The 12,635-nt window shown below is 41.5% G+C and overlaps 1 protein-coding gene across 1 annotated transcript; it reads right to left on the reverse strand.

The window, feature by feature from the left end:
- Positions 1-2,294: 2,294 nt before the first annotated feature.
- Positions 2,295-9,379, reverse strand: LOC137153844 (butyrophilin subfamily 2 member A1-like; the record flags this gene model as incomplete). The annotated part of the gene is made up of 5 exons (XM_067549666.1): positions 9,037-9,379; positions 7,844-8,125; positions 6,211-6,315; positions 5,506-5,526; positions 2,295-2,315 (listed from the first exon to the last, which is right to left on the reverse strand). Coding segments are annotated over exons 1-5 (691 nt in total), but the record flags the coding sequence as incomplete, so codon positions are not given.
- Between the last annotated feature and the right edge of the window lie 3,256 nt (positions 9,380-12,635).

A 12,635-nucleotide genomic window follows, 5' to 3' on the forward strand; every position in this document is an offset into this window, starting at 1 on the left:
TTAATACACAGTAAAGGACTGAAATTCACAGGGTGTGCAGGGCTGTGTCTGAGTTATATGGAAGTCAGGCAGAAAGATTTGACAATCAATTATATTTTGGCTCTAATGACTCAAAACAAGCTTAGTTTGAAAGCTGCAAAATAGCTTTGAATTTCTTTCCTGTCTGTGAAAAACGAAGCATTTATTAACTGTGTTTCCACAATGGCACTTTTGATAGGGCTCATCCACATAGTGTCAAACCTCAGGTATAACTTTCTTCTTTTACAAGCTAAAGTTCTTTTGTACTAAGTTGTCAGTACTAAGGTAAAGATGCGAGATTACTTTTGTTCAACCCTGACACTCAGAGAGATCACTGCTATATGAATTCAGTTATTGTTCATTAAAACACTTCAGATTACATTTTGGTTTGCAAGTCCTCAGGTTTAGTCTTTCCCTAATTTCTTTTAAAAAGTTACTCTAAAAATGAAACAACTCCAGAAATTAAAGAAACAAATTACCCATATGAGGTATCACAACGTTATGTAAAAATTTCTCATCAAAGGGCAGAGAATCAGACTTACCATTTTCTGCATTGTGTCCCCCATGAAAGAAAGAAAGAAAGAAAGAAAGAAAAGAAAATTTTTGTTAGAAGTTTCCCTTTATTTCATTTTATCTTCAGTATGACATTAAGGATGAGAGATTATTTTTATTAAACCTCCTCTTCAGGAGATTAGACTAGAGAATCCAGTCTTCCTTCAGCTATTAAACAGTATGAATCAAAATGATCAATTTTTCAAAGTACCTTTAGGTGTCAGATTCATCCAGTTTATTATTTTCCCAAATTTTATAAAATTACATTAAACAAACAACCCCCACTGCTCAAAAAAAAAAAAAAAAAAAAAGGAAAAAAGAAGGAAAATTTAAAAGGAAACAACTCCACAAAAACAAAGCAAATTCCCTCATCAGGATCCAATTTTGTACATAATATTTCTTGTTAGAGGAAGGATAATGACACTTAATTTCTATATCTCCTTTGCATAAAAATTATTATATTTTTGTTAAACATTTCCCTTTCCTTAGGATTTATTTCTCTTTATCATCAGTACGACAGTGAAAGCTGAGAGATCTCAAACTTGTCCTCAAAATGCCGGATTAGAGGATTCAGTGATTCCTTCTGCACTTAAACTCTGTGACTTTATGCCACTATTGCTTATCAATTTCTCAAATTAGCTTTTGATGGGAAATTTATCCAGTTTACTCTTTCCCCACATTTTATAAAGTTACAATAATACTCCCCTAAAAAAAGAATAATGATTAAAAGCAAGCAAACGATAAAAAGAGGTTTAATACTGCAACAAAATTATAAAAGTTAAAATTAAAAGCAAATAACTCTACAATAATTAAACAAGCTCCCACATGAACATTTGGTACGAAAATTTTTCTTGTCAGAGGCAGGATAATGACACTTTCCAATTTCTACATCTCATTAGTCTAAAATTAAACAGAATATACACATATTGTTTGTTAGGTGTTTGCTTTTTCTTGTGTTTTATGTCCCTTTATCATCAACATGACAGTGAAGGCTGAGAAAAATCAACCTCCTCTTCAGGACGTCAGACTAGAGGATCCAGTGACCCCTTCTGGTTTTACACTTTGTCACTCTCTTGCTTATCAGTTTTTTAAATTACATGTTGGTGTGAAATCTATACAATGTAGTGTTTCCCCACATTTTATAAAGTTACAGTAGCCCCCCCAAACAACAATAATAATGAAAAGCAAGCACACAAACCAACAGAACCTGATTAAATAGTGCATCACAATTTTAAACATTAAATTTAAAAGTGAACAACTCCACAACTCTGAAATAAACTCCTATCTGAGGATCCACTTTGGTACAAAAAAAATTCAAGGCAGGACTGTACGTTTAGCCTGGTTGGGGCTGATGGTTTGATTATTTTGTCTTTTTCTTTTCACCTTATCTTGGACCGGCAGCTGGAGGAGAACAGCAGATGGTAGGAAGTGACCCGGGGAGGGGACTCTGAGGACAACTTTGGGGACCAGACACTGTTGACCCTCCTAGGGCCTTGGGTCAGAACCTGGTGGAGTGGGCAGGCCTGGGCTCCCCTATCACTGCCCACCTCCCTGCTCCTCTGACTAAAAGAGGACCTGGACCGCAAGATCTGCCCACTGGGAGGGGGCACTAAGTATGCTAACCACTAGGTCACCTAACCCACCTGTGACTCAATTACACTCCCACGTGAGGATCCAATTTTGCACAAAAATGTCCTTTGCAGAGGAAGGACAATGACACTTACCAATTTCTAGAGCTTGTTTCCCTAGAAAATAAACAGAAATACATATCAAAGTTTATGAGTTTTCCTTCCCTTATGTGTTATTTCTCTTCATCATCAATACAAAAATTAAGGCAGGGTGATTATTTCTATTCAACTTCCTCTTGTCTATTGCTTCCCCTCTCCCCCACCCCCCAACATTTTGGTGGGAAGTTTATCTAATATAGATTAACCTCACATTTTTTAAAATTAGCTGAATACGCTCTGTCATGGGACACAGCCCCATCCCCAAGAGCAAAAGACTCAGGCCTTGTCTACACTTACCTATGAGATTCGGTGGCAGTTGACGGGAGTTACACAAAGTAAGCTAAAAACTTGCATAACTCCCATCGACTGCTGGGCTTCTTTCTGCCCTCCGCCTGCACTGCGCTCCACTACTTTTGTAGCTGGTCTTAGTGCGTCGATTTCTGGATTGACGGAGCGGGTCTCTGCACTGCGCTATAGAACTACTTTTGCATTATTATTATTAGGATATTTTTCATATATATTTTGATATGATTGTGTGATTAAATAATAAAATTATATATTTTATTCAGCTGTAATGCAAAAGTACCTTACAGGCCACATCCTGGATGACAGCTATCACAGGCCTCATCCTGGATGACAGCTACCATTAGTATATTTATATATATAATAACCTTTGGCTTAGATAAGTATCAATGTAGAATCGATAAGACTGAAGGAACATTAAAAGGGGAATTTGCCACCGTCAGTGTAGCCATAGCCTAAGACTCCTCTGGTCTCAAGGACCCATATTCTTGGGGGTATTAACTAGGCTTGAAGTTTTATTTAGTGTTAAGATTCATTCTTTATTTTATATTCCTGCAGAGCCTGCTCCACTTTGAGGTCCAGGAAGGGTGTGAGTATACTAGTTTAAAGCATATCATAGATATATATCAAATAAGTCTTTAAAAATGATCTTGAAAGGGAAAGTCTGCCCAGTGCTTTATTTGTAATGAAAGAGTGGATGCCGACTCCTCTGGTCTCAAGTGGTATTAACTAGGCATTCCTCAAGCAATTTAAGTGCTGGGGTTCAAGCAGTTTTTTTAGAATCAAAACTGATATGGCAAATGCAGAGGTGCTGAAGCTATGAACTGACAAGCGGTGCTGGGATCTGGCACAAATTAAGCACCATCTCTGCCACTCACAAGGGCCCTTCAGACCAGGTCCAAGCTGACTGCAGCAGGGAGAGGTTGAAGATAAACACTGTCCTGGGGTCCAGCTGTTCTTAAACATCTGTCATGGATTCACTTGATTGGTGCTACACCCCCAGCTTTGCAACAGCCTCTGGACTTTTCAGTCTGCCAGACTCCCTAGGCGTTTCTCTCTTCCTCCTGGGTTAGCTACACAGCTTCACCACCTCCTTAGATTAGACCTCTGGGCCTTCAGAGCTCTTGTTTTCAGGGGTTCCCAACCTTTCTGGATCGAGGGCCACAAATACCATTTTTATAGTCCTGAAGGGCCACCAGTCCATCAACTCATAAAAAATATATTGACATAGTCACCATTAAGGATTACAAGTCACTACATATTTAATGTACAAATGTTGATGCTACTGTGCTCATTTTTACATTCACTGTTTTACACCTACAAATTACCCAGTGTCACACACTCACAGACAAAACTCTAGTGTAGATGAGTGACTGTCACGGCACACTGAAGCACATGGCCTGGCAGCTAAGTCACGGTGGGTGGCCTGCTAAATGCAGGCCAAACTGGGAAGCACAGATTTTTAGATTCCTGCCCCAACTCAAGCGTGGTGGGTCCCGGCTGCTCCACTAGCAGCACCCCACTGCAGACAGACAGAAGGAGTTCAGAGAGGAGGCTGCCTCCTTGCTGATCTCCCGTCCCCCTGGGTGCAGCAGGGAAACCTCACATGTCCTGTAGCCTCGTGCGCTCCACATGGTCCCTAGGCAGTGGCTCCCTTCTGCAGCTAGGGGGATGGGAGATCAGTGTTCGCGTCCCTCTGGCTCCAGCAGGGACCCCAGCACCTAGGGACCCAAGCAGAGCGCTTTGCCATGGTCCCTGCTACAGCCAGGGGAGGGCAGCGCTGATCTCCCATCCTCTTGAGTGCAGCAAGGAGCCTGCACTGGTTTTGTAGCCCCGCGGCAACGTGCTCTGCCTGGGTCCTTAGGCAGCACAGCCCTTCTGCAGCCAGTGGGAGGAGAGTGACAGGCCACTTTGAAAGACCCGCCAGGCCACTTTTGGTCCCTGGGCCATGGGTTGGGAATCACTGCTTGCTGTGCACTGTGAGCTCTGTTCTGCGCGCCACACTGAGATACTCCTGGTAGAGACTAGCACACTCATCAGGGATAATGCACCTCGCCGAGAGTTCACAGTGACACTCAGCAAGTCAGGGGTATTGGTTACCTGGACACAGCTGTCTAGGAAGCCCTCACATTGTCACCGAGAATGGAAGATTAAAGCACAGACCGTTCTGGTCAGCCCAGAGCCCAGCCAAGCTGTAGTGAACCTCTGTCTGTCTGTCTATCTGACTCCCTTGATCAGACCCCAGGTGAGAGCCCTGACTCCTTCCAGCAGCCAACATTTATCCCCACCTCTTGAGCTGGGGGATGTTGCTCAGCTTCCCTGCTCAGGGGTGGGGAAATCCATCTGCCGCTGGGTCATTGGTTGCTAAATGCCAATGTCCAGGTGACTGGAGTTGCCATGGTCTTCTCAGGTGCTCAATCGATATAGAGACTAAGGCCCAGACAGCCAGGCAGCACCTGTACTTATGTCTCATAGCCTGCTCTGAGAGCAAACAGTCCTTTCCCCCTACTGGGTAACAATGCCGCTTATAGGGGAAACTGAGGCACACATAAGCTTGATATTACAGAAAATTCCCCTTCATTGACAAGCCAGACCTCTACAGATTATTTTGAAAAATTCCAAGACTGAGGGCTGGTCTGCACTGAAAGCTTGACATAGCCACTTCTCTTAGGGCTGTGAAAATTCAACCTCACTCTCTAATTGCAAGGACTATTAAGGGGAAAGGCTCTGTGGGAACACCCAAATGAGCCCTAAAATGGTCCAGTCTATCACACATACCGACCCCTTCCCCCTGCCTGCCCGAACACACACACAGAAATAAATCAAAGAAACCAACAAGCTTACATACAATTCTGTATCTGTGGTCAAAAATGGTTTTTATAGAAAAAAGAAAATTGAAACTTACCAACTTCTTCAGTGAGTTTCCCTTAAAAAATACAGAAATAAACAAATTAGTCTCATCTTGTGCTTCATGAAACAAAGTTAAAAAAACACATGCTATAGTAACAAAATTCATTAGGAGTATAGAGGGACATGTCCCATTTTTTTGGAAATTGGGCAGATATTCTTAATGGATTAAGTGAACCCGGGGCATGGACAGGGATGTCTGAGTTATGTGAAAGTTGACATGATCTTTTTTTCCTAACTAAAGAACAAATGTGCTTATTTACTGATTTACCAGAGGAGTATTTCTATAGGGCCCATCACTGTAATTTCAAGATGCACTATACTTTATTAGCAAAAAAGAGATTTGAAGTACAAATATGAGAGCCGAGACTTTGCAGAACTTTTTCTCAAGTGGGACCAGAGACAGACAGCTGTAACCCTCTGAGAACTGGGAAGAGGGAGAGATGGAGGACCAAGCAGAACACAGCTGTGTCTGCTATGATCCGATTCTCTTATTCAATTCCATTGCCTAAGACTCTCCTCTCTCCTAGTCTACCCCCCATCTCTGTCCCATCCTTCACCCCCACCACACACACATATTCCTCTTTATTTAGAGAAGATCAGCAGCTCACACATTCTTTTAATCTAAAATCCCTAAATTGCCTTTATACATTTATTAGAATAAAACCTTCATGTCCAGTGTATTTCTCCCTCTGATAGTTACCTTTCATTTTAAAGAGATAAACAGTGAGGCCAATGAAACCAAACAAAACCATCAGGATCACAAACAGAGCCACCATCCAGGGATTCACCCTCGGGAAAAAGGGATCTGAAAAACAAAACACCCAGGACTTTCCTTAGTTTAGCAGCGGTGACTAAAAGCAGATGTTTTTATTTCATACAAATACATAAATAGTACCCAGCAGGATTTGTGCGAGACAAGAGTGAAAGAATGGCCATGTGTGTACTACACAAAAGACCAGAAACTAATTTTAAAATGGCTCCAACCAGAAGACCTTTAACACTGATTTATCCTTGAAAAAACAGGCCTGGTTTGATTCATTGCTATTCAGAGGATCGTAGACTTCAGGGCCAAATTATCTGCTCATAAAACCCCATTAACTTCAATACAGTTACACAGCAAATAATTTGTCCCTTCGTGTTCAGCAACATTCAGAAATTGCCAGATTAATTAGAATATTTTTGAAAAGTCTGCTATTACCTTCCAGAATTCTGAGAAATCATCATCACAATTACTAAAGATATTTGTGCATAGACTTCAGGGGGAAATTTTCAGCTCATAAAACCACACTGACTTCAAAAGAGTTACACCAGACAGGAATTTGTCCCTCTCTGTTTAGCAAAATTCAAAAATTTCCAGATTAATTAGAATATTTTTGAATAATCCGCTATTACTCTTAAATATTTGGAGAAATCATAATCACAATTCCTCCAAACATTGGTTCAGCAAACTAATTAGTTTTCATTTGCTGTTCTCGTGTTCACAGTGATTCAGTCATGTAACCAGGATGGAATTTTCAAATGTGCCTCAGGCCTTCTCCACACATGGTTTGTGCTCTAATTTAGTGAAACTGGGACAATCCTCTCATGGGGTCATTCTTAAATTGGTTCAAGAATTGACAACCTATGAGGGTGGCACCAATTGAAATAAATGAATGCACAAAACCGTAAATCATAGATCAGTTTAATAGTGCCCTGCCTCCTTTTAGCTGAACTCGGTAAGGAATTGACTCAATCTAAAATATAGGGCACTCTGAATTTAATATTGAGCATTCACTCAACAAAGTGGCATTGATTAACTTAATAGTTAATTAGTGCAACTTTTGTGTGCAGACAAGGGTAAAATGAGTCCCTTTCTGGATCGTGACCAAAGTGACTCAAGGCGCACAAGTCCCATTGAAAGTCAGTAGAAACAACATCACATGACTTAGGTGACATTTCACACAACAAGTAATGAAGAATGAGATGGTGTAACGACAATATCACAAACAAGCCACACTACAAAATTTACCACATTCAAAAAATCATTAAGGTTGCAGGAACATATTGTGTCAGTGGATTGAGTGAAAGTTTCTTCTAAAAATGGGGGACTTTGTGTGTGCGTCAGACTTAACATTAAATTTACATGATATCCAAAACAGTCTGAATACTCATAATTAAGGGAATCAAGTTGCCTAAATTCTGTTCCCATAACGTAAAGATACCAGCCTCCCATCTTCTTTGTTTGTATGTGGATTATGAAATACCCAGCACAGATGTTTCAGTTCTTTTCTTCCTATGGCATGTTTTATTTCTAGCGATGGTGAGTTCAGGGTGGGATTTGAATGGTAACTGACCTGCTATATAAACTGCCGATTCCTTGTCTTGATTGAGAAAGGTGTTTCTGATGTAACAGGACAAGTTTTGGTTTGACTGTTCTTTTACAACGATAGCAGTTTCTGTTTCAAACAGGTTGTTATCCCCTCGGGATTTTGTTTCAGAGAGTGATGGTAAATGTTGCCCATTGAGATCTTTCCACAGCACCTCAGGCTCTGGGTACCAACCAGCTGATCGACAAACCACCCGGATCCCTCCATCCTGGTGACCCTCAACAGAGATGAGAGGAGCAGAGCCTAGACCTAAGGGGGAAAATACAGAAAGGTATTAATTCCATGAATTAATTTATAAGGCACAAGGGAGAGGGGACAGTTTGTGGTTCCCTTATTTACACTAGAACGCACTAATTCATGTGTGTAGCCAGTTGAAGGGATCAATGGATACTGGAATCTCTGAAATCCCAATGCTCATGGAGACACAAAAAAGTAAACAAATATTTAACATGATTTGACTGAGTGAGTTGTAAATATTCTCCTCTCAACACAGGAGCAACTGAATGCTCAGCACCTTTGGAGATATGACCCCTGCATTTTGATACCCAAATGGGATGTGAACTTTTCAAAAATCTGAAAGAAAGGGTAAGTAAGTGTATTGGATAGATATATTTAATAAAAGAAAAAAAAATCTAATTGGCTTCATGGTTACAATGTCAAAGCAGGAAGGGAGAAATGCTTCATCTTGTCCAAGTGTCATAAATACATAACTCCCCACCACCATCATCACCATTATACAGTCTCAGCAAATAAGAAGGCTGCATCTGATTTTAACTACACCCCTAAGTAACAACCAGTAGTGAACCAGTAAGAAGGCCATAAAAGTCTGGCAATCCCACCTTAGCCACACATCCTAGAAATGACTGCAGAGCAACTGGAAGGCCATGTTTTCCCACAATTCCTTTACCCTTAACTAAAGACCCTTTTGGAGTCAACCAAGATATAGCAAGAAAGTGCCTCGACCATCCTGAAAATGTTTTTAATAGCAAGTTGGGAAAATTGTCAGCATATTTCCCCTAGTATGAAAGTGGCTGTATGCTGAAATTTAGACACACTGTGTTATTGCAAAATATTTCACAAGCAGGGAGTCACAGTTGTTGTAATAGGAAAGAATAAAGCCCAAAGACCACACAAAGCTAAAACAGACACAAGCCACTGACCTGCTACCCGCAGTTCCAATATGGTGTCTTCATAAAAAGTGTCATCTTGAACAAAACAGCTGTATTGTCCTCCATCAGAGGGTCTGATATTGAGAATCCTCAAGGGAACATTTCCATCTGTGAGTCCAGCTTTCGAAAGCTCCGTCCTTCCCCGATACTCTGGCATCTGCCCTTCATCCTGATCCTTCCCATCACGATACAGGTGCACGAAGGAAAAAAACTGAGACCGGAACCATCTCACCTCCATGTTTGCAGCGCTCATCCTGGGGGACAGGTGACAGGGCAACACAGTGTCCTGGCCAGGAATGGCAATGACAGGGTCACGGGGTCCAATCACTGTGAACTTGGCTGGAAAAAAGCACCAGGACAACAACAAATGTAGCTCAGAGGAAGGTGGGAATTGGATAGGAAGGACACATCCAACAGGTTCCATTTCCAAAAAGTTCAGTCAGAGGCAGACACCGGCATGGAAAATTTCAGCCTGAATGTTTCAGGGAGAGCAGTGCTCATGTGCAGTGGGAGTGGGGCTGTGTTATAAGAACACTCAACTTCAATGCATGGCACAGACATACTTACTGACATTGCCATGAAATTTGCTGGGCCTCAACAAAGTTGGTGGGGGCCATATCTGGTGTTCTTTCACCAAGGTGCTCCTGAGATAGAGCCCTATTGCTACAGCCAATGGCTGGTCTATTATGGTTCAATACTTCATACGATCAAGAGACCAAATAACTGAACTTAACCAAAGGTGTTGCCTAAAGAGAAAAGAGTTCACTATGAAAAGGAGACACACATATCCTCTCTCCTGGAAGCAATTCTCATCTGGCAGTGTGCTCACTTTACACAGAAGTTGTGCTTCAAAAACACACTCCCAAAACCACTTACATTTATATCATGGCAGTTTACAAGTGAAAAAGCACTTCATACATCACCTACGATCCACCCCACCAGTTCCTCAATGTGTTCTATAACTTCCTTATCTCTGTTTGGACACTACATACAAACCAGGTGGGTAGAGGTACATTCCAAGCAGTGCTAGGACACACCATTCATGTGTCTTGGCTTTGATAGACTTCCTTTTTTCTTTTGTGAACGCTAACTTCAGCTTTGCAACATTTTGTGGGATATTTGAGATTGGTCAACAGAATTGTGGGAAGAGCATAATACATTCCGTTAATTTAACTTTCCCGCACTGTACAGATATATATATATATAAAATGCATACTATTGGACTATTGTGCACATAATACCTAATAATCTGGTGTATACTACACCTAACTTATATGTGTTAGGTAAGAGGCCCAAAAAGTCATATAACATCAATATATTTTGGTGCTTAGATTTTTGAGGACATGTGAGTCTCAAACTATGGCTCTGTTCTTTTTTACATCTGAAACCCACTAAGTTAATTTATTGATTTTTTTTATTATTAATTATTATTATTAAACTCTTCAATAAATGTTCATCCAATGCTTTGGGCATCCTTGACTATCTTTTAAAAATACTCGTGTGAAGAAACAGCCCTGTACACTGTTCCAGGAGGAAATAAAATAACCCAGGAGCAACACAATCAGAGCAAAAATTGAATAATGAAGGTGTTGATCTTGCTGTGTGGTTAAGTTTACAAACTGTGAGTAGGTTTATTGACTTTGAGTTAAGCATGTTGTTAAGACACTTCATGGACCTAAATAAATCCTCTAAGACAGTAAAAACAAGGACAAGGGTCCTGTAGCACGTTAAAGACTAACTAATTTCTGCAGGCATAAGGTTTTATGGGCTGCAACCCACTTTGTCAGATGCAAGACGGTGTTTCTCAACCTTTTTGATTCTAGGGACCAGCTTGCAGCCTTCCTAAACTATGTCAGGGAGATCTCAGGGACCAATCTGGTCCACAGACCAGTCATTGAGAAAAAATGCTCTTGGAAACAACAGACACATTGCAAATTCCTACCTGATTCCATGTTGTGAACATAAAAAGTAAGGAAGAAAATAATAAAACCAGGGAGAGGGAAGTTGGCTCTGAAGCTCTGGCAGAAGGAGAGAACCTTCATCATGACTGCAACTTGATCTAGACAACAGGAAGAAGGAGGAAAAAACCTTATCATAGTCAGCATAAGACTGATTAACATTAAATCATTAAAGTCAAACATTAAAGAGGACACATTAAATAAAAAAGGAGTAAATACATTGTTAAGTGAACTCTTTCATATTATGGAGTTAGAACAGCCATTCAATTAAAGTTGAAAATGTATTTCCTTTATGAGTCTGATTTTTTCCCATGCCTACAAAATCCACATTAAAGAAAAAGTCAAATCAGTGTAAGAGTTGGTAATAACAACTCCATCAATGGAGAAAAAATGTTAAGGAATGAGAGAGGGAAACAGAGGGGGGGGAGAGAGAGAGAAAGAGAGGGAGGGAGAGAGAGTGTGTGTGTGTGTGTGTGTGAAAGTGAGAGATTCTTGTTGATTTTTTACCCATTTCTTTTCTTTCAACATATCACAGGCAAAATGATTCAGTTCCATAACAAGAGTTTTTAAATAACAGGGACAACAGAGAAAGATGCTCCCCCATGAAGCTGGATTTGCATGAGTCTGTAACTTACTTTACAAAACAGCAACATACAGTGAATTCATTGATATCAAATCTCCCTTTGAATGCATCGAGGGCAGGATCAGGTCCAGTTTTCTTCAATAAAATATAAGAGGAAAGAAATAAATTGTTAAATCCAATAACCAAAATAGGCTGGTGTTAAATTGGAATGAAAGAAGAACCAAAAATAGATCATATAGCATTCTGCATAGAGAGTTCAAAAGCAAAGTTTGTACTCAGAGTAAGACACATTTATCCTGTGGGTCTCCAGTGCCCGGGGGCCAATGCTTGCATTTGTGCCTCCCCTTCCCCCGTCAGCAGCAGTGGCAGTGCCCCACAGGGGGAGGGGTATCTATGGGCTTGTTTCCCACTCTCCTGCATTCCCCCCACACTGTGGTGCAGCTGGGAACAGGACAGGGGCAGATGCCCCTGGGCCACCCAGTGGCGGGGGTGTGTGTGACAGGTTCTGCCCCGGAGGCCTGCGGTTGAGTTGACTGCCCGGCCCCGGTTAGCTGGGGTCCCTGCGGCTTCCTGCTGTCCTTAAACTTCCAAAGCTTGGCTGTGTGCGTGGATCATCATCCCCTGGGCAGCAGCTCCCGTCCCCACCTGAGCAGCCCTGTCTCTACTGGTGTCACAAGGCGCTTGCTCCAGCCTTTTTAACATGTGGATGTGAAGGGGGGTGGGGGGGCAGATCACGGTGAAACCTGCAGCAGCTTCAGACTAAGCCCAGAGCCTGCGGCTGAGAGCTGCCCTCCAGCGGAGTCAGTGATTGCTTCAAGAGTGAACATTTTAAAAAGTAAAAACAACGAGAGTCTTGTAGCACCTTAAAGATTAACAAATTTCTTCAGGCATCAGCTTTCATGGGCTGCTGGGTACCTCCCACAGGACAGGGTACCTCCTACAGGACAACAAAGAAAACAACAGAACACCACTGACCCTCACCTACAGTCCCCAGCTAAAATCTCTCCAACCTATCCTAGAAGATGATCCCTCACTCGCTCAAGCCGTGG

The sequence above is a fragment of the Emydura macquarii genome, unplaced genomic scaffold (genome assembly GCF_026122565.2).
Source record: "Emydura macquarii macquarii isolate MOO-44397 ecotype Brisbane River unplaced genomic scaffold, CSIRO-AGI_Emac_v2 contig_285, whole genome shotgun sequence".
In the NCBI taxonomy this organism is placed as follows: Eukaryota; Metazoa; Chordata; order Testudines; family Chelidae; genus Emydura; species Emydura macquarii.